The sequence below is a fragment of the Anser cygnoides genome, chromosome 11 (assembly GCF_040182565.1).
Source record: "Anser cygnoides isolate HZ-2024a breed goose chromosome 11, Taihu_goose_T2T_genome, whole genome shotgun sequence".
NCBI classification, from domain to species: domain Eukaryota; kingdom Metazoa; phylum Chordata; class Aves; order Anseriformes; family Anatidae; genus Anser; species Anser cygnoides.
The window spans coordinates 11160333-11186894 of NC_089883.1; the positions used below are offsets into that span (position 1 = coordinate 11160333).

At 51.5% G+C, this 26562-nt stretch overlaps 1 protein-coding gene across 1 annotated transcript in view; it reads right to left on the bottom strand.

Moving 5' to 3' along the window:
• Window positions 1–145: 145 nt before the first annotated feature.
• The window catches only part of ALPK3 (alpha kinase 3), a 34443-nt gene continuing 8026 nt past the window's right edge, over window positions 146–26562 (bottom strand). Inside the window, 13 exon segments of the mRNA XM_067003914.1 lie at window positions 146–1759; window positions 1919–1967; window positions 2168–2385; window positions 2615–2703; window positions 3043–3317; window positions 3425–3460; window positions 3732–3859; window positions 5320–5467; window positions 6431–8696; window positions 11770–12796; window positions 14055–14172; window positions 21191–21312; window positions 24476–24514. Coding sequence (XP_066860015.1) covers window positions 1438–1759; window positions 1919–1967; window positions 2168–2385; window positions 2615–2703; window positions 3043–3317; window positions 3425–3460; window positions 3732–3859; window positions 5320–5467; window positions 6431–8696; window positions 11770–12796; window positions 14055–14172; window positions 21191–21312; window positions 24476–24514 — 4837 coding nt within the window. The 3' untranslated portion in view covers window positions 146–1437.

Below are 26562 nucleotides of genomic sequence, written 5' to 3' on the forward strand. Positions count from 1 at the left end.
CCCCAGCCCCAGCCCGTCTCCTCTCCCCACAACAGGCGTAGATGGGGTAAAGCTGTCAGCTGAAGCTGCTTCCTTCCCCAGACACAAGCCTCCCCGTCCCGCCGTGCTTGGGTTCATCTTTTCCATAGCGACCACAGCACCGGGGAACAGGCCAGTCCTTCTCACTTTATTGCACTCGAGCACACCCATTTGCCAAGGCGGCCATGTATGTACACCATTATTTTACAATGATCTGACGACAGCACCAGGGCACTGGAGCACACCTCACTCCCGGCCCAGCCCCTTCCCTCCTCTGCCAGGCTGCAGGGAGTCACCGTTTCGGATGCCACCACCCTCGCCATGCTTAGGTGTGGCACTGCTGTCACCCAGCACGCCTCTCCAAAGCCCTAGGGAAGGTGATGGGGTGGGACGAAGGAGGCTTGTCCCACTGTGGGGAGCTTTACTTCGCAGCAGGAGCACCGCTGCCCACTCGTCGATGCCTCCCACCACGGCCAGAGCACACGGCCCTGGGGCCCAGAACTGGCCTCTGTCTGGCACCAGGGCAGCAGGGACAGGGGCAGACACTGCCACTGGGGTAACTGCGCCAAGCGGGGCTGACGCTAACCACACGCGGCCAGCATTGCCCGCTCCTGGGCGCCCCATGTGAGGTAGAGCATCCTTACCTGTAGCAGCACCACCGCCCTCAGCATCCACCCGGCCAGGGAGGCCAGGAGAGGGGTGCAACTCTGGCCCCATGCAGCTGCTGGCACTGACACCAGCACCCTGCCACGGGGCTGGCCTGCACCCCAGAGCCCCAAGCAATAGCAGCAGGCAAGCACAAGTGCTGCAGCTCACCGCTAAACCCCACTGCAGCAAAACAATTTAAATCAGCATGCAAAGGACCAGTCAGGCTCTGGTTTGGTTCACACCCCTGACACCGAGCACTGTCTGGGCTTTACGGAGGACATGAAGAGGGACAGGAGTGGTGACGCGTGCTGGGGGAGCAGAAAAGAGCTGGAAGCCAGGAGGAGAGCCCATACTCCTGCTCAGCTCAGGGGAGCGCTGGGGCACCGCCAGGAATGGGGCACGGTATAGGCAAAGCCTGAGGCAGCTGGTCTGACGGCCCATGTCTTGAATGCACCAGTTCAAGCAAGCCAAATGGAAAGAGGCAGGAGTGGAAAGCAAGTCCCAGTGCAGGGGCGTGCACGGCCCCACGCAGCTTTTACAGAGCGGTCTGTGAGAGGGGGCCCACGGGTGGGTGCCGCAATACCCATAGCTGTGCCGGCCCTGCTGCGAAGCCAGTCGAGTGGCTTGCGCTAGCACACACCACACAACACAAACGTGACGAGCCGGGGCAGGAGCAAAGGGATGAGAGCAGCTGCAGCACGCAGTCGCACGCTGCCCTCCGGCTGCTTGGGCTGGTGGGTGGAGCGGGGGTCCCCACGGCCGCAGCTTCGACTACTGCGGGCAACCAGACCCGCTGCCCTCTCCAGACCTGAGTTTGGAGGCTGCTTGGGCCTCCCCTGCTTCCACTGCTCTCCGGGAGCTCCTGGGGCTCACAGTAGCCTTCCGGGTGCCCTGGGGACTGGCCATCCCCTTCTTCGGAAGCTGGGGGCTGGACTGGGTTGATTTCCTGCCTGTGGAGGGGCTCTTGGAGCCCTTGGGCTTGGCCGGCTCCAGAGTCTTCAGGCCCAGGATGCTGCAGTAATGGTTGCACTGGTGAGTGGCTGCGAATTGCTCCAACAGGGAGGGGAAGCAGCTTTCCTTCAGCCCCTGGTACCTGCCAACACAGACACACTCAGCCTCACCTCGTGCTCGGAGACGTCCCACTGGATGGCGAGGATGGAGCCCGGCCACGCTTACTATCGTGCCCCACGCCAGCAGCGGAGCTGGGGACAGCCTGAGGCCACCCCATGCCACCATCTGGAGGGTCACTCACCCTTTGAGGTTGGTAGCTATCCGCACGTTGGTCATCTTCCAGCCCACTCCTGCAATGAAAGGGAGGACAACCAGTCCCTGCCCAGGCAAGGATGGGCACTGGAGCCAAGGGCAGCTCATCACCCTTGAAGCAGGGCTCCAAGGCACATAGGGAAACAGTCAGGAGGGCAAGGCTGGGGCTAGTTCTCCTCCTTTTGCAAGCCCATGAGTGGTGAAGGGCCACGGGAATTGGGTGGGAATATCCCTTTACCTTCCATGTCAGTCACAAGGATGTTTCCATTCGTCCACTGGTATACCCAATGCTGGAAGGCACAGCATTTGAGCACAATCTCTGAGGTGCCTCGTGCCACCAAGCTGCCATCTCTCTCGGTGACACAGTACTGCTCACAGGGCCCACCCAGATCCTCCTCCATTGTGGCGTAAGGGATGTTGTTAGCCGGTCGGTAGATCAGGTACAGAGGAATTATCCTGTGTGGTAACACACAGCTGGGGTAAGCACCAGCTTTCCCAGCTCAGCAAATGGAGATCCACACATCAGTCTCTGGCTTTTGCCTTCCCCCAAAATGTCTCCTGCTTGAGAGCAGGAGAAGTTGCTGCCCTCTGGTATGTCCCCAGTGCCCCATGGAGAACCCTCCCACCATCTCCCAAGAAGCTCTGCCCCACTGTCAAGCCCAAGGGGCTGCAGCACCCTACTTACTCAGGCACTGCTCCAAAATCAGGGACGGCTCGTGCCTCAGCAGCAAAGATCTTGCAGTACTCACGGCTAGAGTTCTGGATTTTACATTCCTGGAGATTCAAGCAGGAGAGTCAGGGCCCTGTCCCTCCTTGTGCCAACCAGCCTGCAACAAAGCCCTGGGACCCCCCTCCCGGGAAAGCATCCCTTGGGCCCGCTCCCAGTTGTTCCCCTGTCCCAGCAGTCAAAGGACAAGTGTCAGGAAAGCTCTGAGCAGCTCTGCGTTGCTCAGAGAGAAGGGCTGAAGCCCACAGGGATATGGCTTGACCCCTCCAAAGCATTCAAAAACTGGAAGGAAATAAAGAAGGCAGGCATAGAGCTGGGGACCGTGGTGCCAACAGATGGGGAAAAAGTGGGGTATCCCCACAAGAGTGCCAGCCTGCAGTGCCCACCTGTATGGTGATATCATAGTTCTTCTCGATGAGGCTGTTCTCATTCTTGGTCCCAAAGACAATAAAATTGTGCACTTTGATGACGCAGGTGTGGCCGGACTCGAAGATGGGCTCTAGGCCGTAGATGGCTCTGGCACGGCAGGCTTTGCGCAGGAAGCCAGCACCCACTTCCATGTCCTCACTCACCACACGCCCGAAGAACTTATCCCCCCAGTAGCCTGCGTCAGCCAAGCCCTTCGCAAACACCATGGGCGTCATCTCGATCTCCTCTCCAACTGGTGGAGGGAAGAGCTGGTGAGAAGGGACAACGCAGGCACGTCCTGCCCACACCACAGCAAGGTGGGGTGGTGGGGGCAGCAGCTTGTCAGCACATCACCCTTACCTTCGATCTCTTCCCGCAAGATAAATCCTGACAGCACTGGAGGAGACACAAAGCAGGAGAGGAGTCAGGGTTCACCCAGGATCCCATCCTGCCTCAGGGCCCACGCACTTCCACACGGAGGGATGGCAAGGAGGAAGGCACGAACTGCTCACAAAGCAGCACGTGGAGGCAGATGCACCTTGCCAAGGTGGCTTGCAGGGCTCCCGCTCTGCAGCCCAGCACCAAACCCTCCCTGTGGCTCGCCGTGCCACCCCACCGCACACCCCGGCAGCTGTAAGAGCCCACCAGGCTGCTGAAGGCTCCTCACCTTCTGGGCTGAGCAGGAAATCAGTGGAGTCAGTGCCGTACTCATTGCTGATCACACAGCGGTAGACCCCGCAGTCCTTCTGGGATGCCTGCACGATGGCCAAGGCTGCCTGGCCCTCATCGCCAGCACTGGAAGAAATCAGAGCAAGGTGTCAGCCTCATGCAGTGCACGGGGACACCTGGAGCCCCGTCACCAGCCAGGGCGCTGCGGTGGGCACCGTGCTGACTTTGAAGGGCAGGCAGAGGGCTGGAAAGGAAGCCAGCCTGCGGGCATGCAGGAAGGCAGGAGCATCCTAGCTGCTCCCCTGGCACCTCACGGCATCAGGAGGCTTGCCCTTCATACTCACGGACGTGCACATCTCCCAGGCAAGCCCTGCAAACTCTGGCCAGGGTTGGGCTACATGCTGATAAAGGTGGTTGCCTCTGAGTGTGGCTAGGTCAGGGCTGTATCTGGCTAATAAATGCTTGTCTGGATGAGATAGCTGGAAGCCAAACACAGAGATGTCCAGCTTCCTGCCACGTTTTCAGCCATTCAGGAGTGAGGGCAGACACTACTCCCCACCCTGCAACCTCTCCCTTTCCAAGGAACCAATAAAACATGAACCTGCAGAACCAAGCTTTGGGCTGGCATCCCCTGGCCAAGGTGGCAGCACACCGGGCAGACTGGTCCCCACAAGAACCAAAAGCCCGTTTCTGCCTTGCATGGCCAGCGTGAACTGGCAAGGGGATAACAGGTTGCAGAGGAAGGAGGTGAGACGTTCATCCCGAGACCCACGGCTGAGCTGGCCACACTGTTCAGCTAGAAGGAAACGGACACTCCTAGTCCATCTGCCTCAGCTCAAGTATCTGCCGCAGGACATCACTGGTATCCCAGAAGCATCTCTTTCTGACTGCCCATTTTAAAGGATCCTCACTCACATGACTCTTAGAGGCATCAGGCAAATCTCATCCAATGTGGATGATGTTCTCACACAAGCGAGAGCTCACCTGGGCTTGAGCACAAGCTGTTCTCCATAACACACCCAAAGAAGCATCCCAGATACAAGCCACACAGAAGTTCTTTTCCTGTGCAAGGGCAGTGGCAAGGGGTAGGGAGAGCAAAACCAGAGCTACTTTTTTCTCCTTTGGTGCTTGCCAGTGTTGGTTGCATGGAAGTGCAGTGTGCAGGCCCTCCCAGCACAGCTACCAGCCCTCCCCTCCCCTGTATCACTTGGGGTCCCAGTTCTGTAGTTTGCTCCCAGCTTTCAAGCTCTGAGATGGGCACAACACTTTCCCTGCCCTCTCCAAGGTCTGGATCAGCCCCTGCCCTCCCCTGGGCTCCGTGACTCAAAGCATCAGCCCTTGAGCCAGACTCTAGATGAAGCATCAGTAGGACAAGTAGGGCAGCAGTTCCCTGTCTGAGCAATCCTCCCTCCCAGGGCACTGGGCAAATAAAGTTCACAACGTACCGTGCCATGCAACGAGCTTCCCATGCAGCCTTAAGAAAAGGGGCACCTTTACCGCAGTAAACACAATGGCCAGAGCTGGATTTAACACATGAACCCAGGGCTATGCACAAGGACTACAATGAAGTGGAGCTGGCAGGTTACCTCCTTTGTGCTTCTGCTACAGGGATCTCGTCCTTGTACCACATCAGCTTAGAATCACTCAAAATATTGAAGAACTGGCACCAAAGTTTCAGGTTTCCTGATGCATCGGAAAATTGTTCAGCCCTGATCTTACGAATCACCTGTGGAGCTAAGGACAGGGTGCAAAGAGATTGATGGTGAGACACACAATGCTGGCTGCAGCTCTGGGGACAGGCCAGCCTACCCCAGTGCTGCTGCATTGGACTTAGGTGGTGGGTATCACAAGTACATCAGCACAGCGTCGCCTGGTACAACGTTGCTTTCCCAGAGAAGGTCTTGGAGCTCTAAATATGATGGGATGTAAGTGGTACAAATGTTCTCAACGGCACAGCACTGCAATGCCTAGTGGGGCTCAGCCAGAGGCAAAGCAGAAGAACACTAGGCAATGTAGGAGGAAACATTTATCTACTAAGGTGGGTATTCAGTAAGGTTACCCTTACTTTTGCAAGAACTGGATTTTAGAGGTCTTTTCCAACCTAAGTGATTCTATGATTCTAAGAGTGCTGATTTCAGTGAGGCTATCAGCTGGCTCCTGCAAGCACCTCAACACCAGGATTAAGCCTTTTCTAAGTCATTGCCACCAGGGAACACATCAGCATGGACCACAGAGGCGGAAGAGGCGTGTGCACCCTGCTTACACCCACTGGAGCCCTGACCAGCACGAGGCACCATGAGGAACAGGGCATGCTGGCCAAGAACAAGAGAGTTAGTTCTGTCATTCCCTTGGGTTGGGAAGTCCAGGCTGTGGACACAGCCAGTCTCAGCGCTACTCTCTCTGGCCTTCCTCTGCCTCCTCTGTGCTAACCGCGGCAGGGAACGGTGGCAGCAGATGTGCTTGTGCATCTCTTGTGCTCGGGCAGATGAGCATCTGGCCCATCTTACCCAGCTACATCTGACTTTGCAAATACTTGGAGCACACTTTGGGCTTTCATGCGGACAAAAGACAATGTTGAAAACCCTGCAAATGCACAAAACTCACATGGCCCCAGGTGGCTCTCACCAGCTTGGTTGGCCAGGCTCCCTTCATAGGCAACAGGGAAATGTGCTTCATGGGGATTACCTCTTTCCTTACCTTTAAACGGGTTATTTGCTTTCTTGGATTCTGCTGGCTGCCCTTCCAGCTTAGCATCTTCAGGGACTTCGGGATCATTGCTGCTGTCACCTGTGGGTTCATCATACAGCTTAGGAACCTCCAACGTGGCCATCTTCCTCATGAGGGTTGGCGAGCGTTGCTCTGCTGGAGGGGATGGAGCCTGGGCAGGTGTCTGCAACAGGGCTGCGTTCTTTCTGGATTGCCGCGGTGAAACAGTAGGGCTTCTTGCATGCCCTTGGCTCTCCGGGGTTGCCTCCTCTTCCTCCCCAGCTTGCTTCGTTTTTGGCAGGTATATTTTGCGACGGGCCCCAGAAGCAAGCTCCTCTGGTGTGGCACAAGGTAGCGCAACCAAAGGGTCACTAGGGCTCTCTTTCTCAGGGCTCACTGGAGGCAAGTTGGGAGCATTATTAGGAGGCTGTCCCGCTCCTGCTGCTGGCACGCTGCCCACCACGATGGATGGCACAGAGAGCTGGGATGACCCCTCTGCTTCGGGAGCCACCTTTGTACGTCTCTTTGGTGGCACAGGCCTGCAAGCCAGCATCTCTTTGCTGGTAACAAATTCCTCATGAATCAGGCCTGTGATCCGCCTGGTTGTCCTGGGTGTCAGAGGCAAATTCTCTGCTGTCTGGAAGAGCTGGTTGTTTTGTACCTTTTCCAAAACTCTCCTTGAGGTGCGGGGGCTCAGGCCTGCAATGCCTATCTCTGGGAGCGCAGCTTCCTCTGCAGTGGGCTGCTCCTCATCCCTGGGCTCAGCATCTTCTTTTGTGTCACTGTTGCTGCTATCTGACATTTTTAAAAGCAGCAGGAGGTAGCTCTTCAAGGAGGAAACAAGGTTTTTGTGCTGCATCTTCTCCTCCAAAGTCATTTCCTGAGGTTTCTCGGGGCTTGGCAGGACCAGTGGTGCTTGTGGCTGAACCTCAGTGCCTCTTTCAAAAGTGCCCGAAGGTGCTGCTGGCTCCTGGTTTGGAGCTGCAGCTGTTTGCTCTGCTCCTTCCTTCCTCTGAGGTACTACAGGCACCTGTTTGGCACTCTCCTCCCCTGAAGCACTGGCTGGAAACTCTTCCTGTGGGGCAGATCCATCTGCCTTTTTGGTTTCCGTGGCTTTGCTCGCAGGAGGCAGCAGCTGGGCTCCAGACGGGGCCTCCCCTGCAGCAGACTCCTTCCCTTGACTGCTGTGAGCTGCAGGCAGTGCCTCCTGTGCCGCCAACGTCCCCGCTGCAAGAGTGGGGACTGGCTCTTCTTTGGCCACTTGTACTGAAGCAGGAGCTGGTGTTTCAGCCTCCTGAAGCCCCAGAGGTGTTCCTCCCACCACAGGGGACGACTCTTCCTTGGCCACTCGTACTGAAGCAGGAGCTGGTGTTTCAGCCTCCTGAAGCCCCAGAGGTGTTCCTCCCACCACAGGGGACGACTCTTCCTTGGCCACTTGTACTAAAGCAGGAGCTGATGTTTCAGCCTCCCGAAGCCCCAGAGTTTTCCCTCCTACCACAGGGGACGACTCTTCCTTGGCCACTCGTACTGAAGCAGGAGCTGGTGTTTCAGCCTCCTGAAGCCCCAGAGGTGTTCCTCCCACCACAGGGGACGACTCTTCCTTGGCCACTTGTACTAAAGCAGGAGCTGATGTTTCAGCCTCCCGAAGCCCCAGAGTTTTCCCTCCTACCACAGGGGACGACTCTTCCTTGGCCACTTGTACTGAAGCAGGAGCTGGTGTTTCAGCCTCCCGAAGCCCCAGACGTGTCCCTCCCACCACAGGGGATGACTCTGCTACACTGCTCCCTCTTGCCTCTGCGCAGGGCTCACTCCCAGATGTCTCTAAGCCTGCCTCTTTGCTCTTCCCATCCTTTACCATCGCCTGATGTGCATTTTGCTCAGGAGGAGTATTTTCTCCAGGCTCTGGAGGACTCAGTTTCTTTGGCAATGGCTCTTTATTACCTTGGCTCTTGACATTTTGATTTGACAGTCCTTGTTGGGCCTCTCTGCCCTCAAGAGTATGGGAATGTCCTTCTGACCGTTTCCTAGAGGGAGGATGCTCCTTGTGGGGCTGTGTGTGGTCTGCTGGTGGTGGCTTTGGTGGCTCCCGAGGCCTCAACCTGGGGTTCGTCCTTTTTCCAGACCCCCTGGTCTCCTGGCAAACTGGAGTCTCCTTCTTGGGCTCCTCTAACTTGTTGGCTTGCTGACCGGTATCTACTGTTGGGCCAGACACTGGATGTTTTAGGTCACTAGCAGACTGTCCCACTGCTCCTGCAACCTAGTCGAAGAAGAAAAAGGGAAACATTATTTTACTGTCTGGGTCTGCTCAGTGGTGCTTATGGTCCATCTGTATGGTCCATCGAATCCTGAATCTTAACTCTGCAAACCTGGTATTGCTGGTACTCACTCATCCAGGGCCTTGCTGCTTCGCCATCGTCCCATGGTAGTGAGCCCCACAGCACCCTGTCACACTGCACAAAGTGGTTTTTCATTGTCAGCTCCAACTCTGCTGCCTTTCAACACACAGCAGTACAACCAAGAGGCAGGAGATCTGCTTCTCGAAAACACTCAGTGGCTTTAAATATAAGCTCCTTCAACACAGCACTTGTCCAAGGAGCAACGCTTTCCCGTTTTCAACAGCTAAGACCTTGTATAAAATTCATGCTCTTTTTTAAGTCAGTACTCCCCTGACACTATATCTGCAATCTCCACTCTGAGATGGGGCGATTGGCATGTCACACAGTATCTGGATGAGGCCGCCTAAATGATTTATAGCGAAATTGTACACCCTGACGTTATCTGTGCTATTTGACCATCCTGTTTCTTTGACATTCGGGAAGCTCAAATGTTTCCGACTGCAGCTGCACACTAGCAGACATTTCAGCAAGCTGCCCACTGCGATGGCTGAGCTTTATCCCGAGGAGATCTGGTGAACTCTTCCAGCCAAGGGACACTACCTGTTTCTGTAGGATAAGGCTCAGGGGAGGTAGCGATACCACCAATATACGCTGTGCCTGTTTGGTGCTCAGCTAGCAGCTTCAGGACAAAAGCATGGGAATGGGGCAGTCATACAACAGCTTCCCCATCCCCTATATATAGACCTGCCTGTCCTCCCCATCTCTGCAGAGGATGTCCTGCCTGCAGAGGATGAGAGCTGCTCAAGTTTTTCTCCTGAAGGAGTTTTAAGCCTCCAAAATGAGGTCCATGGGTAAAGAGGGTTGTGGCACTTCATACTTAGGACTGCAGTTTTTGGTCCTCAGTGGCACAGAAAGGGATGGGGATGGTCACTGCACAGCCCCAGTCCGTCTGTTCAAATGCAAAGAGTGTGAAGGATCACGGCACACAGAGGAAGCTTGGGGAAAACAAGGTTCACAGATGGACGCTCAGAGTGAGCTCTGTGCCACAGTGCTGCCAAGGGAGGCATCTCTTTGGTTGAACAGGAGCTGGGGCTTGGGGGCACAGGAACTAAAGCTCATTCAGAAGAGCTTGCTGGGGGCTTTTTAGAAAAGCACCTCTCCTAAAGTAACTGTGAAACACCTAAACTAGGGGCATATAAAAGAAATACGATAAAAACACCATTTTCAAAATTATACAAGAACTACTGCAAGGGTGATTTTCATTCAAACCCAGTATTACCTCTGCCCTTGTGCATGTGGATGTTCAGAACCTGGCTAGTGGCTGACGTTTTATAAAGTTCTTCTGCTACAGATAAATCCAGCTCAAAGAGAAGTCGTGAGCACAAGGACCAGATAGGTCCCAAGACCAGGAAAACACTGCTAAGGCTCTGTCTGGCTTGCGGGAAAGATTTAAAAAATAAAATAAAAAGCAATCTTTGTCCTGGAGAGCATAAGTATTCTCAAACACACTTGGAGTCAGCTACAAAGGATTTTAAAATGGCTTATTTGGTCACACAAAAGCCTCAGTACTTCCCCCAGCAACACTAACTAGCTGAAGCATTCAAATTCAAATCAAAAGCTTTTTGTCTGCTCAAAAAGCACACTAGCTGTCAAGTTACAGGTTTCCTCTGTGAGTGGGTTTTTGAAGAGGAAAATACCTTGATGTATTGTCAAAAGCTGAGGGATGACAGCCTGGCTGCCATACACAAAGTTCCACCCTCCTTAAGAGCAAGGGGCAGAATAATGCAGGAGAGAGAGAAAAAGAATTGCTTTTCCATGGGCTTACACACACAGCAATAATTAATGCAGCAATGTGTGATGCTGATGGGTTAAAGTGGGCTTCACTGCTTTAAGCCCCGGACCCAGACGCTCAATTCACTGCATAAAGCAGCATATTTCTGAGAATAAAAAGTGCTCCTATCTATGGTTAAAGAAATCTAGAAGAGGAAGAAAGGATTTTTTTTTTACTGGAGCAGCCGGCAGTCCCACTTTCCATACCATGGATGTCCCCACATCCAGACGTATTGCGTTACCTACTGAGGGAGACGTGCTACACCCGGAGTGCATCGCCCGATAGCCTTGGTCTGTACTGAGAGTGTGCACCTACCCTTGCTCAGATGCCAGATCCTGATGGCATCTGCAAATTGGACTCAGAGAACCCTTTACCACAGGAGGCTTCATCCAATTTAAAAAAGAACACAAAACAAACAAACAAACAAAAAACTGGTAGCCTCCAGTCTAATATTTTCATGAAAAATGCTTCAGGTTAAGTGGTTAAGTGACAAAAATAGAAGTTGACTAAAAGACGTAGTGAGGGTCAGGAGCAGGTGCGGTGCTCTGGCTCTGCATGGCCACCACAATGAGTCTTGCAAGAGAGTTTTTCCAACAGGGGAGAGCCAAAAAATAGCCCAGATCTACTGTATACATGTTGCACTGTAAACAAAATTCAATGCCCTGCCCGGCACAGCTCACGTGGCATACCTGGCACGCTGCGCTCATTTGCATGGGGGGCTCATTAAACGCCGGCTGAAGCTCAGGCTCAATTGCTAAACTGAACAGATGTCATCAGTCTCACGTACACACAAGGCATCCACCCCCAGCTAAAAATAGCCATTCACAGCTCCCTGCTTAACTGATTTGGAAGCATTCTGCATGAGGTCAGGCTGCCGATTAAACCGGAGAGCTCGCAGCACGCCCCGGGCCGCTCGCCGACCAGCTGTCCAGCCGCAGGGCCTGACGTACATCTCTCCTCGCCACCTCGTCTGACATTTATTCGGAGATGGGGTGCTCAGCTGGAAGGTCTGCCACTTGGGCACACAAAGCCCAGACAGTTTCCTGGGTGTTTTTGCTGGAGGAGACCTGCGAAGCTGCAGCAGCAGCTCCCTTGGGGTGCACACAGCCTCCCAGGGCTGGTGCTGCACCACAACCACGTTGGCTGAGATCTGTTCTAGTTACCTCTGGACCGACGGCTTTATGTCCCTCCGACTTCTGTGCTGTGTGCTGGCTCTTCCTTCCCTCAGGTGGTGCAGGTCCTGCCTTTGACACCTTTGAGGATGGTGAAGCACCCTCTGTCTGCCTGCTGACACCCGCGGGCTGCAGGGCAGCCTCTCTCGCAGCCTCTTCCTTGGCTCCTGCCTCCTCCTTCTCTGCTGCTGCTTTCACTTGATTATCAAAATACATCTCTTTCAAAGAGAAGTGCACATCACCATTAATTTTAGCATCCTGATTCACAGCTTTCCCAGACTCTTTGATCTTTGGAATATTTTCCACTTCTTGATCATTTGCCACCCTCAGATGTGCATTCCTGCGTAAGGGGACGGGAGGGGCAAACCTTGGATTTGCTGAGGGTTTTGTCCTGTCTCTCCCACTTTCCTCTCGCTTTGAAACTTCCTGCTTTGCTGCTGGAGCATCCTCCACTTTCTTCTTCTTTTTAGCTGCGGAGTCTTTGGCCATTGGCTTAGCCACTAGGTCTTCCACTGTCTCGTAGATGTACGCAAGAAAGCCATTCCCATTCTCTTCTGCACTTTCCAAACAGGCATCTCCATTGGTGGTCACCTCTGCTTTCAAAGGTGCTACCAGTTTGTTTGGTAAGCCAGTCATCGTGTTTACTGACTGTTCCTTCAACTCAGCCTCGTGGAATCTGGACTGAGAATCACCGACATGCACTTTTGCTGCATCCTCTTTCTCCCATAGAGAGGCTCCCGACCGGAGATTCAGATCCCTGGCCAGCCTCCGCTTTCTCTGGAGCCGATCGGGGCTCATTCCCTGCACATTCTCCACCTCCACATTCTCTTTCCCTCGTTTCTTGCTCTGTTCTATCTCTCGCAGTTTTTCTTCAGCTTTTCTCTTAATTTTGGCAAACCACTTCTGATGGATTTTGAACTCCGTCATGGTTCCCACTTCCAGCACGCCTGAGCAGGACACGATGCCTTTGTTATTTCTAGCTGAGGCCTGGTAAATGCCTGCATCTTCCTCTCGGCACCTGGAAACCAAAAGCTCTGCATGAGACCTGCCCGTCCTCCCCAAGCACTACAGCTGCGTACACACACATGCCCTCTCCCACTTCTTGCCACAGAGGGGCCAGAAGATGCAGATGTTGGCCCAAGGTGCCTGCGGTAGGTCTGGAGGCCTGGGACTGGCCTCTGTCCCTGGGCTCTGCCTGCTCTCAGCACTAACAGATAAGCAACCCGGATGTAAACCAGTGCCCAGTTCCCTTTGGGCTTTAACTCTGGTAACAGAGGGCTGAGATGAAGGAGGAACGGCCAGCACCATGCTTCCTGACTGTTCTCAGCCACATTCTTCCACAAGATCTTCTCCTCTCAGCTTTTCACAGACTAACTTTGCTTCTTACATTCCTGCTCTTCCTCTATCCTGCTGCCTTACCAGAGCCTTCTCACCTAACTTTGCAGGCGCAAGTACACGCACACCTCTGCCTTCACCCCCTGGAACTCCTGGCCCACGGAGCTCCCCGCTCCTGCAAGAACTGAGCCACGTGGAAACCTGGAGCGGCAGAAAAGCCCACGCTGGAATCACAAGGATCGCAGGACTATCAGCAATACAGGTCTCTGTCTGACATCCCAAATCCAGGACTCAAGCTGCAACAGGTCTCTGCTTGCTGAGGACATGATGCCCCTGGCTCTCCAGAAACACAGTCCTTGCCTAAAGTTAAAGGAAGCTGGTAGCCTGGGCTGAATAAAGGAGGCCCTCGACTCTTTCAGTGCAGTGCCAAAGCAGCCCTTCCTTTCCCTGTCCTCTCAGTGGAAGCTAGGAAAGGCCCTCCTGGGGCAGGGCTACAGCCCTTTTCCCTCTTTTGTCTTTGCTCAGGACACTTGTATGAACTGCTTCTGTCCTTATTCTGCTTGATCCCTGAACCATCATCATCATCCTGGATGTAGCCAGTGCTTTCCCTTCGCTCACCTGGGGTTAGTCCTAACACTCTGCTCCCGTCTCTTGCAGCAACAGCACGCACTGTTACAGCACTGGAAGGCTCCAGGGAGGGGAATTTCTCCCGACCTTCCTCTTGCTTCCAGCATGGCTGCTGTCCCTGGATGCAGTAATGGACTCATCCTGATGTGATCTGGGAGTCATCAGAGTGAAGAGCTGACTGGGAAGGGTTGGCTGGGAACACTGCAATGGGGAGCACTGGCACTGGGGGGATCACTGCTGACAGCCAGCTTCTCCAAGTCACGAAAACATGCTCCCACCAGCAAATCCAACTACTCTCCAGCTTCCTTACTCACTTGTACAGCTGCAGGGTGTGGCGATTTCCATGGCGGAAAATCTCATACTTAGGTAAGCCACAGTAGCGGTCCATCTCTTCATCATCCTTGTACCATGTCACCTCTGGCTGCGGGTACCCTGCGGAGGAGACAGATGGACATCAGCGTGAGGAACACTGCAACCAGCCGCACAGCAAGTCTGCTCTTGCGGGGACAAGGAATCATCAGCAAAACAAAACGCTCTGGCAGAACAGGATATGTGTTATTCTGGGCTCATCGCATTCTTTAAATCACACAGCAGAAAAAGTATTGTGAGTGGAAAACAGATGGGCTTATCCAAGTCCTTTATCACTCCTAGGAATAGGTCTATTTTTGAGAAAAAAATCCCAACACTTCATTCCTGAACAGAGGAGAGCGAATCACATGGCCATCTCCTGTAACACTGGCTGGGAGCAGAAGGTGAGCGCACTGTCGCTTTTAGGTGAAGAGGCATGTTTTGATGAGATTAAGGCTAAGGTTAGAAAACAGGCATTCGCCCCTCCATGAAGCCCTCAACATTTTGCTAAGTGTCACAGCCTGTAAACTGATCCAAAAGTTTCCATTGAACAGAAGCAACCTTGATTGCATCACAGCCAGCTTGGTGTCCTACAAATGTCACTTGACAACAGATGTCACCTGCCTTTTCCGTAGAATGACATCATGACGTGTGTGACTGGCTGGCCAGCGAGCTGGGCGCTCGGCCACCTTCCCCACCGCACTCGGCGGTGGTGGATCAGCCGGGGTGAGCACACAGACCAGAGCTGGCCACAGCCAGCGCCTCCCACCCACCGCAGTGCTAGCTCGGAACAGGAGCAGCGCATTTTTCAGGGGAAAACTGCTTGAGCAAGCGGCCACCATTCATTCCTGGACGCTTCCCAATGGCTAGCCCACAGATTTCAGGGCTGGCCAGGCCCCTTTTAATCTCCAGGGTGAGAAGCCTCCTGTTTGCACCAGCCAGAAGAGCCGTGAACCTGCAGCAATGCCTGAGCCCAGCTTACGTCTGTTCCCATAAAGAAGGTCCCATAGCAGGAGCAAAAAGTGGGAGCAAAGACTCATCAGCATGCATTGGCTCTGGTGCTGGCTGACTCAAAATGCCTTTGACCAGACAGAGCTAAACCAGGATGTACCAAATCTCCTCCCCATTTATCATTTGTTTTCCTCACCATCCGCTTTCCAACACACTCCATGTTCCCATCCCCTCACTCATTAGGGCTCTCCACCATCTTCTGGCCTTTCCTAGGACTCATCCTGCTCCGACCAGAACAAGGCTGGGAAAATACTCTCGGAGGAGTTTTCCTTTCCTGCTCTGCTATCAGATGAGAACGACAGCCACCCCTGTGACCCAGTCATTCCCACAGCCCAGATTTTACTCTGTTCTCTTCCTTTCCTCACTGAGGTCTCTCACCCTGCACTGCCTCTGGCATCCCTTTCCACCCTCACTGCCCTTAGATCTCTCACACCCTTTGCTGCCTCATTCACCCTCCACTGCTGCCATCAGCAGCTCTGGTTTTCATTTGGTTAGTGTTCATTAGTGCTCCCTCCTCTTCTGCAGCGAGCCAAGTCATGACTTTCTCCCCAAAGCCCTTCATGCAAAGCTCTCCCCTAGACCCCCACATACGTGTGGTTGAAGTGAACGAACCCTAAACTGCTAACCGCAGGAAGCCACAAGAGTATCCTAGCAAAGGAATCACCATGGATTGACCCTGCTGCTTATATTTTCCATAAACATTAGCTACTGACTACACTTGGCAGCAGGGCTGTGGACCAAACGACCCCATGGTGGTTTCTTTCCTTTCTGTTCCAGGGACAAGGAACAAAATAGTTTTCATACACAGTTCACACTTCATCCGGGGCAATCCTACCCTTGCCAAGGGCTGTCTTGCACACAAGACTTTCAGGGGGCCCCCCCGGCTATTAGCACAGCTAGCTGGCAGGTAGATTTTCCTAATATTGTGTGAACAGCCACCACAGCACTTCATTCTGGGAACTGCAAACGTATCATTTCCAAGAAGTCCTGTGATGTCCCCCCGTGGCCTCTGCATCTGATTCCCATTCCCAGCTGACATCTGCCGGAAAGAACTATAATTTCTATAGCTGCACCGTGCCTCGATGAAAGGCTTTTCCTTCTGTTAAGCCTGAACTCTCTCTGGCTCATTGCACTTGCATACACAAGGCTACCTGCTCCCCACCAGGAGCTACCACCGTGCCAGCCCGCAAAGCGAGGGACCAGCCCCCACTGAACACCCCAGCTGGCAGCAAAATGGAGCTACGGGCAAGCACTGGTTGGAAACCCGCAGGCTGAAAGGCTTCCCAACCCCACGCACAGCCCAGTCGAGCGTTTGGGAACAGCAGAGCCCAGCTGCCTGCCTGTGACTGCCAGCCATCCCTCCCCAGGGGCTGTAACAGGAGTCAAGCAGGGGATGGTGAGATGGGCACGCCAGGGAGCCTAATCCTGCCTGGGGAAGGGAGCTGCTGCTGGCATTGCAGGCACAGGCATCCATCTTCTGTCAGACAAGCTAATAAATTTAGGGTAGGCTTTGCCCCCGGTAGGTGCTTTGCACCACTGGTCATGCCGGCAGCTACAGCATCCATCCACAGCGCGGCGGCGGCTGCAAACGGCCCCTTTCAAGACAGAGCAGCCATTCACAAACCAGGCACTCTCCCTCCCCAAGCCTGTCCCTCTCGCAGCCCCCATGCAGCTGGTGCTCAGAGGGATTTGCCAGCAGCTGGTCTGCTGCGTTCACCAGCGAGCGCCCGAAATTTACAGACAGAAAGGTGCCACACATTCCTGGGGAGGAGGGCAGGCTCCCGCCGCGTTCCCCGGGTGTCTTCAGGCCCAGCAAAAGCTTTTGGGAAGTGTGTCTTCCGGCGGCATTGCTCCAGCATGACAGCCAGGCACTGCACTGCACGGCCTGGAAGACCTTCTAAGCAGGGATTTTTCATGGAGAAATTGCCAAGTTTAGATCAAACGCTCTTTTTCCTGAAGCTGTTAAAGTCTGGGAAGCCTTCAAAGCTTTTGTGACCTTATCCAAAACAGCTCTTGAATCAGCCATCCAAAATCACTTAGAGAGTATGTTTAAAGCAATTTTTTATTATTATTTTACAGGGCAGAGGAGGGGGAAGTTAAGCTTCTGAAACTTGGGAAGGTGAAAAGAGTTCGGAAACAATTGCACATAATCTTGGTTTTCTGTTTCTGCTCTACACAAGCTATTTGAGGGCTTCAGGCAGTTTGGAGAGGAAAAGTCACACTAAGACCTGGCCCTTTCTGGCTTCATGAATTTAAAGATCCCCACCACCCCTACCCAAGGCTAGGAGACTTCCAGTAATGCTGACAGGGGGACAGACGCTCGCCAAAAGAAGTACCTCTCCATGCCCCCGGTCTGTGAGTGCCACTTGCTCCCCATTCTTCTCTCTTGCTGGCTGTCCCAAACCCAGGCATTGCATCTCCCACCTCTGCTTGTTACCTACCCCTTCCTCAGACCCACCCGTCCACCCCTCTTCACAGCCCCCATGTCTCTCCACACATCCTTGATCCAAGCACTTTCCTCTCATGAGACAGAAGTTTCCCTAGGAGGGCTCCCACAGATGCAACAAGCTGAAATCCTTGATGCTCGTTCCGTCCCCCATCCACTGCACTGCCCGCTCGCTCCACCTCCAGCCCCCTTCCCCCAGCTGCAGGCAGTGCCCTTTCCTCCCCATAGCTCTGTGATGAAACCGCACCGATTCTGGGCACTTTGCTTTGTTTCCATCCCCTCCGGGGATGGGCCACCCTGCACAAGCGCCACAGCGCAGATGGCAGCGTTGATCCAGCATCTGCAGAGTGCGGGTGAGTTACCAGGCCGGGCACTTGTTCAGCACAAGCACTGACCCACGGAACGAGTCACGGGAATGAGCTCCCGAGCCATTGATTTGGGCAGCAAGGTCAGAGGGGTAGAACCTGCTTAAGGAGGGCTGAAATGGTGCTGCAAGTGTAAGCTGGCACTCCCTAGTACTGACGTAACGGCCTTGGCTGGAGGCAGTCACTGCCTCACTCCCTAACAAGCGGTTACAGACCCAGGCCCCCTCATCCGAGCCCCTACACTTCATCAGCATGCATCGCCCTTCCCTATACAGAGTATAACTGAAAAGTTGTAAAATCCTTGTAGCACTACATTCAGTAAAGGGCACTCTCTAAAGAGAAGAGCCCAATGGCTACTGATAGGAAAGGATCTGCAGGATGAGGCCCCTGAGGTCTTGAAGTCCAGCCAGACCCACCAAGGAAACCACTTGGTGCAGAGAAGTAGGGCGCGCTCTGCTCTGTAAGAAATCATGCAAGAAAAGGAAGCGTTGCTGTTCCCTTTATTCTCAGAGAATAAAAGCTGAACTCATTTTGTCTAAAAAAATGAGAATATGTCATAACTGATGCACGATTTGACCCAAAACAATCAAGTCAGACTTATTAGGCGCTCTGGTAGCAGGCAGAACAGTGCTGGAGGAAAGGAGGGGTTGTGTGACCACCCAAGAGCATCAGGAAGTCTGCCCCAGACTTATTTTCTTGCTTGCAGCTCCCAGCAAATTTGGAGGCTGATTCTTCAAACACTGCCTTCCTAGGACGTGACCAGCGAGTCTCTGGTATTCACAGATGTGGGACTGCCCTGGAACTTGTTATCAGTCAAGAAGCAGCAAAAAAATATGAAGATGTTATTGTAGGTCACGTATCTGTGTATGGGGCTTGAGAGTCACAACAGGAGCAGCTGACAGTCTGCCCTTTGCCTCCTGTAGGGCTATGAACCAAAGTGTCCCTGGACTCCAGCCACAGCAGTGGGACTGAGCTGTTTCCACACTGGTCACTGGCCAGGGATGCAATCGCCACTTCCTTTCTCCCTGTAGTATCTCCCAGCTGAATGTAAACATCATAGCAGGGGAGATATCTGAACTCCTGATTAGACTTTACAACAGGAGTTTGATTTCCACCTCATGCCCCTCTGTCCCAAAGAGATCCCAAGATAAGCAGCCCACATGCAAGACATTCGAAGTGGAACAGGTGCTCCAAGATGCTTAAGGGCTATTCTGTGAAAATTCCTAACTGGGGAAGGGCGTCTCTTCATTTAAACGCATAAAGATGCTCCCCAGTCTAATTTACTAGGTGTAAAAATACTGCAATAGGTTACATGCTGAAGGTGTTCATTTGATGCTTTCCTTCACTTTATTAGGAAGTGAGACAAGTATCGGGTCAAGTTTTCAACTTGGTGTAACACGTCAGGTTGTGCTACACAGCACCAGCAGGTCAGCCAAAGCAGGAAGGCAGCCTCCTGCCTACAGACAGCAAGGGCGGACCACAGGAAAGGCTATAGACAGGAGAAAGACCATGTCTGTCTGTAGATGTACTTCCGTTTGGTACAAGCAGACGCTGTTATTCCTTGGCAGCATGTTTCCTGCACAGTGAAGAGTTTCTCCAGCATCTCTCCTGGAACAGCTGGAGAGGATATGGACGTGGCCTTTAGAAGGCTGACTGAAGTACCTCTCCCCTCTCCTAAAATCACACCCAGACTGTTGTCCTCAAATGCGCAGTGCACTTCCTACCCTGACAGCCAACTTCCAGTATAACTACAACTGAACTAGAGCTCAGCTGCACACATGCACCTCTCACCTTAGCAGGGCCCACATGGAGCTGAAAGTATCATCTGGACTTCAGAAGAAACAAGGCTTATTAGAGGCAACTGTCCTCCCCAAAATGCAGCTGGTGGAGACTTAAGCCAGGACTAGGCATTTTAAAAAGGGACAAGAAATCCTGAAAGGTAAAGCAGTGCTATTGCATGTCTCTACAGGAAGCAGGCATGCCCTGGGTTCGCACACCTCCCCACTTTCAGGCAAGGATGAGGAGAGAACTGTGTCTGCTATTACTCAGGATTTCATAACGCATCCAAACATCACTCAGCTTTTGACCTGTGATACTCTTGGCTTGCAAAATGGTGAGTTACATGCCACTGCACAATATGTAAAGCTTCTCCTTTTAAATAACTTCAATCGGAAAGCTCTTGTAATGAAGCACTGAAGGGCATGGCTTGGAGGCATCCCTAGCAGCCCAGTTTTACCACAGAAGCAGGAAGTGGTCTATTAAAGTTAAGCATTAATGAAGTAAATGTACCAGTTGTAGCCTTGCAAGTTCAGAAAGTCAGACCTGTAAAACAAGTGTATCATATGAGAAGAGCCAAGAATTCAAAGCGGGCGTCTTTCAGAGAAGTGCTTCAGTATGCTCTTCTTTGTATACAGCTTATTTACAGCATCGTTATAATGGCAAACTAGATCCCCTAAATCTTAAGCAAGTTGTGGTACTTGTGACTAAGAGGCTCACTGGAGATAACCTCCTCCTTCCAGAACTTGCAAGCTTGTTCTCTCCCTGAGTAACCTGTCTGAATAAGTAACATATGCAATACCAGGAAGGATCAGTGTCATAAACAGATAAATACTATGAAAAAAAGAAAAAAGGTTTTAGCATCCCTATATTTAAAAGACAAAAGCTCACCATCAAAGGAGTTGCGTGCCTTTATACCAGTGCGTTGCCATGCCCCATCACCATAATACCCTCTTTTTTCAGTCTCCCCCTTTTCCCCTCTTATTGGCCTAAACTGTTCCTGCTCAGGGTTAGATTTAAGCTCACTGGGTAGAAATTGGTCTTTATTTCAGACATTGACAGATATACACATTTGTCACCAATGCAAATTTACAGCCAGCAACCAGAGCTGAAGGTGGCTCCAGTATAACAGATTTAGTCTTTAGAACTGCACATTCCTAAATTATGGAGTCCAGGATTAGGAAAGAAGCAGAGATTAGGACGATAAAACGTCACTGGCCCAAGAAGTAATCATCATATTACATTTTCTGGTCTTTAATCTGCTCTGCTTAAGATGTTACGTTATGCCTTTGCTTCTTTATAAGCTCAAGTGTTTCCCCACCTTCCCCCCTTAAATTAAAGCTGAAATCATCTGCAATCACCATGCAATTGCTGAATCTTTACTTGGCAGCCTGACAACATTGTGCTTGTTATGTGCTGCCTTGTTATCACTTGCTCTAGAGTTTAACTAGCGCAAGTCCAGCAAGTGAGGCAGGACCAGGTTATTCACTGAAGACGCTGTTACCTGTCACTATGCACGTGAATCTAGCATCAGAGTCCTCGGACACAGAACGGGATTTGATAGTGGTTTCAAATAGTGGCTGGGTTTCCTCCGTCAGCTGAGAAATGATTGCGCAGAAGGTGCTCCTGGAAGATTCAAGAAGCATTTCTTAGAGATCAAAGTACTGGAAAGAAATCAAAGGGTCCCCTACCTATCTCATCTCAGAAATATGTCTGTGCTGTGTTCTTGCTATCGATGCCCTCCTTCCCTCCCATCATCCCTACAGTAGGCTTTTTACAAGTCAAGAGGCATGGTATTTGACTGTTTTTTCACTGCTAAGATGATTCTGTCAATTTAAAGTGTCATTTGGGAGACAACCCCTTTGTATATGAAGCTATCAGGGTAATGAATGTCAAGAATCATTTTAGTTCTGGATTATACTTGAGCATTTCTTTGATCAGCCAGCAGGCTCAAACTAAGACACTAACAAAGTTAGCTTCGCAGTCCTGATACTGCACTATCAGCGTTTCAAGCGTTGTGCTCTATACTGGGATTTTATTTCATTTGTGAAGATTTTATATGGCAGTTTCAGGCCAAGTGTGAACTGAACGTGGCTCCTGAACATGTGGCACTTGAACCTGGCTCGCACCCTTCTGAGCTCAGGAATTATATCCAAAGCTGACACCTGCTGCTGCGGGTAGGCACTCATGCTATGTACTCCATGAGTCCATGCACTGCCCCCAAAGTTCAGGCTGGGACAAGCAAGTAGCCAGAACCACCCAAATAGCCAGTACCATCTGTGAAGCTCATGAAAATGAACCATAGATTCTCCAGTCATTTAAATACTATTCAGGGGTGGCACTAAATCAATGTATTCCTACAGCCAACCCTGTTGGAGCATCACCAAGAGAGGCTCCAGAAGATTTGGTCTTCCTTAAAAAAGGAAAAGAATTTAATTCCGACTTGGATCTTCATTTGGATAGTACTCTGGCTCTCTTGGAAGGGAAGAACTTCTTTCATTTTCTCCTCTGCAATTAACACACTACACGTTTACACTGTAAGAGAGGACCCCAAGTTCTCAAGCACCAGGACCTTAGGAGAAACAGCAAGTATTGTAATGTAACTGGTACCCAGCAGCTCTACTTACATCATTTTCAGCAGTGGAAGACACATTCCTTAAACAAATGATCAGCTTCTAAAGACATGCAAGAGGTGGAACAAACCCCCAGATCATTCCTGACACAGCTCCACCACGAGCAGAAGGGCTCTCAGCACGTAGTGAGGGCTCCATGAGGAAGACCCCAGCCTCACAAGCAGCCCCCAGCTCGCAGGCAGGATGCTGGCACTGTTGCTACTCATGCTCTACCTGCTGGGGAAGCAGTCTGCTTCAGGAGAAAACAAAATCCACACTTAGCATGAACCCGGCAAGGGCAGGTGCGCTGACAGGCACTGCAGCATGGAATGAGTTGCACGCACGGCTGGAGGTGCCAGGAGAGCTCCAGCCACAGCAACTGCTTGTTTCATCCACCCAGAAAACTTACCTGGAGGTTGCAGTGCTGCGATTTTCACTCTGGCTTCCCACCAGCATCAGTTTATGAGAGACGCAGGGAGATGAATCCCTGAGCAGCAAACAGCTGGTGTGCCGCGTGAGCCTCACCCAGCTCCCAGGCACTTTGCGTTGGGCGAGGGGAAGGGAAGGGGGCAGCAGCTAGGGCTGTTGCAAACTTGACTCATCTATTGAGCAAGGGTTATGAGCATTGGCTATATCCAAACACACTTGTGGGACAGAGGGTAAAAAGCCGATGCCACAGCTTGGACTCCTTTCTGCAGAAATCAATGGTCCCCAAAGACTGGTCCTGGCAAGCAACTCTCTACCCAACCACGTGGCCACAAAAGGGCTGTGGATGCCAAAGCAGAGAAACCTTTCCATACCCCAAACCCAGGAGAAAAATAACTCCCATTTCCAAAGAGCAAGGCAGAAAATCCAGTGCCAAGGCAGTTACTGTTGGGGTTTGATGGCCTTTTCATTAAGGATTCCTATCCCTAGACCAGTAAATGCCTTTTTAGATCCACATAATGAAGTTAAAATGTCCCAAGCATCAATGACCATTTCATACACCAGCAAGAGAGCAACAGGATCAGCATCTTAAAAAATAAAAGGTGATGTGCACACACATAGTGACACACTCAGGACCAAGTTTAATCCCAGTAGCACGCCACTGCAGCACTGCGAGTAAGCCTGGTCCTTTCAGTGCAAATCCCAGAGTCAGGAGAAATACAGCAAAGGCTACTGAATGCTCTAGGAAAGCAGCATCACCAGAAGCTGGGGACTCCACAGGCACAGCAGATGAATCAGACGAGACTTGCCCAATGCTCACTTGGCAGAGAGCCCTGGAAAGTCTCTTTAATCTTTCAAAGAAACCATTGTATTAGTCACAGGCGGATTTTAGAGACTGCAGCACTGTGGGGCTCTCAGCTGACTCATTCCAGCTGCAACGAGACTTGTCCAATTCAAATTGCTTTCTAAACCAGTAATTCAGAGCATTCAAGAAATCTGATACAAGGCAGCAGCCACTCTTCCTCTGAGCCTTCCTGAAGCGGCACCTTTGCTGCAGAAAAAGCCCTGTAGACTAGGAATAGGACACCAGCAATTCAGTAGCCTTTTTACATTAAAGAGGGATTTCCATACAAAAGTAGCCTGCAGGAAAACAAGATCTGAGAAGTGTTTTCTTCTTCACCAGTTTTCTTTTCCTGACCTTTTGGTTAACAATCCCACAGCTACAGGGGTGTTCTGGAGAGGCCTTTCCATCCACAGTCAATCCTCTACCTGCTTCTGCAGCAAACCAGGAATGCCCACTGACTTCCAAATGTGCTCTTTTGCTAAAGTTCCACTGTACAAGTGCATTTCATGGCAGAGTCCGAATGAAAGAGGATCCTCATGATAAGGCAGAGGGTGATGGGGAAAGAAGAAAATTCCTTCTTTGAAAGCGTCAGGGCAGGAACATCTGATTTTTAAGGTCTCTGTATGGAAGTCTCACTTTAATATCAAGAAGTAGCTGAACAAACTGTACACCCATCCTTTGGCTAAGGAATATGAATATTTCTTGCACCTTACCACAGGAATTACAATGAACATTCACTTTGCTGTCTGCAGTTCAGGCAAGTATTAGGGATGCATTCATGCAGGATAAAACTGTTAGACCACTCCAGGGCTCTCTTTAATTAGTACTAAAGCATTACAGATTAATCGTGTGCAGCCAGATCCAGCAAAGTGTTTGGTCAGAGAAGTTTAATGCAATGTAGTTTTACCTTCCTAAACTGGAGAGAGAGAATCTGCTGCTTGATAAGCTAAGCAAAAAACAGCATAAAAACCATTAGACAAAAAAGCATGGAAAGGAGCTGAAATAAACTGTTACAGAGACGTATTAATGTGAGTTGTTTTGCACAGGTCATAGTTCCTTTTAAAAGAAGGTACAGCTGCCTTACTCAGGCTGACTGCCAGGACGAGCAAGCCACATTGTAAATTGAAATCAAAGGCTGTAAAAATGAAACATTCATTAACTGCAGAGAATAAGTGTAAGGACATTTATACAAGTAGGTTTCCAAGAAGCAGCACCTGAGCCTTCCATGCACCATCTGCAGCGTTGTGCTCGAAGCAGGCAGCTCCACCCAGGAGATATTCAGTTAAATGGCCCTCAAGAGTACAGCCTGCTGCAAACCCGCTTGCCTGCCCGCAAGCAGGTGGCCTGAGCTGGTCGCCTCCATGCTTCCAAGGACAGAGGTACCAGAGTTTTGGAGAAGCTGAAAATGCTCCGGTCACTATACACTGCTTTCTGGTTTGTCAGCCAAGTCACTAATGGCTGACCAAAAAAAACAAACAAACAAAAAAATTAAAAACAAAACATTAAAATAAAATACAGACTTTTCAGGAATCTACAGGTTTTGTCTTCTTTGCAGGAAGATTGTATAAAATCAGCCATTTCAGGGAACAAAATCCAACACCAAACCCTACACAAGAGGCACCCAGGTGAGTTACTTACCAACAGCCACCAGCTCTCCCAGAGGAGTGTCTTCAGGGGCTCACATCCGCAGCCAAATACCCACACTGTCATTTTGTGGCAGCAGCAGCCCTTGCGGGCTGTAGGAAATAAACTCAGCACAGACCCACAGCAGCCAGGAGTGGTTCATCAGACTGTGCCCTGAGTCCATCTACATAAGAATCAGAAGTCTAAAGCTAGGTACCAGCTAGTCTGCAGCATGCAAGCTCACTGACTTAATCACACTGAGATATATGATCGTTATGTCTACTACAACCTCGCCATATGGCCTCAGAGGTGACTGGAGTGGGGACATGCCCTGTGGGCTGTAAGGCATCACATTCCCACACTGGTACATGCAGATGGATCAGACCTTATCAGCCTGGGACACTGGAGCAGTACTGAGCAGCCAAACTGCTGGGCTTTATGATGATGGACAGCATAAAGAGCTAAGAAAGGTGAACACTTCCAGGTCTCCTACCCAAATTACCACATCTGGGCTCTGCACAACTCCCAGTTGCACGGAAGCCAGCAGAACTCAGTCTTGTCCTAAAAATGACTACAGAGGGCCTCTGAGAACTGCTACTGCCAACCCTGCAGCACTTCCACCTGTGGTTGAAGTACTTCCATGCAAATAACAACTAAAAAAGTAGTTCAGCTTAAAGGCCCTGCACTTTAATTGCATGCATAGAGACATTTACTAGAAGAACAGCCTTCTGAAGAGCTCACTGAAGCCTTTTGCTCAGATCAGGGGAGCAAGGACAGATCAGACAGAAGAAGTTTTAGGCAGCCACTCAGGAGCGGCTCTAACCCAGCAAACACGGGTGGCACTTGCCCTTTCAGCAGCAGCTTCACCCTCTCCACCCCCAGCCACATGATCCTGATCCTTCCCAGTGCCAGCACGGCTGTTCCTGCCACCAGAGGATGAGTGGATCAGGAGCCATCTGGCTGGAAAAAGCATCAAACACTAACCAGAACAGGTCGATGATCAGCTGCCTGATCCACCTTGCATGCGGTGGGTTGGTCCATGGGAGAAGTCCAAGGAACTTCAGCCTTTGGCTTTTGCAGTTGAGCTCCAGCACCTGGGGCATCCCGTTGAGCTCCAAGCCCTTTCCAGCACTACAAGGCATGCCCTGGCAGTACCTGCCTTACTGACCAGCACATCGCTTTGCCTTCACCACTCCTACCCAGCCCAACGCTTTAGGAGAGCTCCAATTCCTCTTTGAGCCGCTTTCCAACAGTAAAGGAACCCAAAAGTGTTTTGCATAACCACTAAAAGGGAAACCATCTCCTTTTGACCTCCAGAAATATAAAGGACACAGGCATTGCTTGAGGAGCCAGGAGATCCTAAAATGCTTG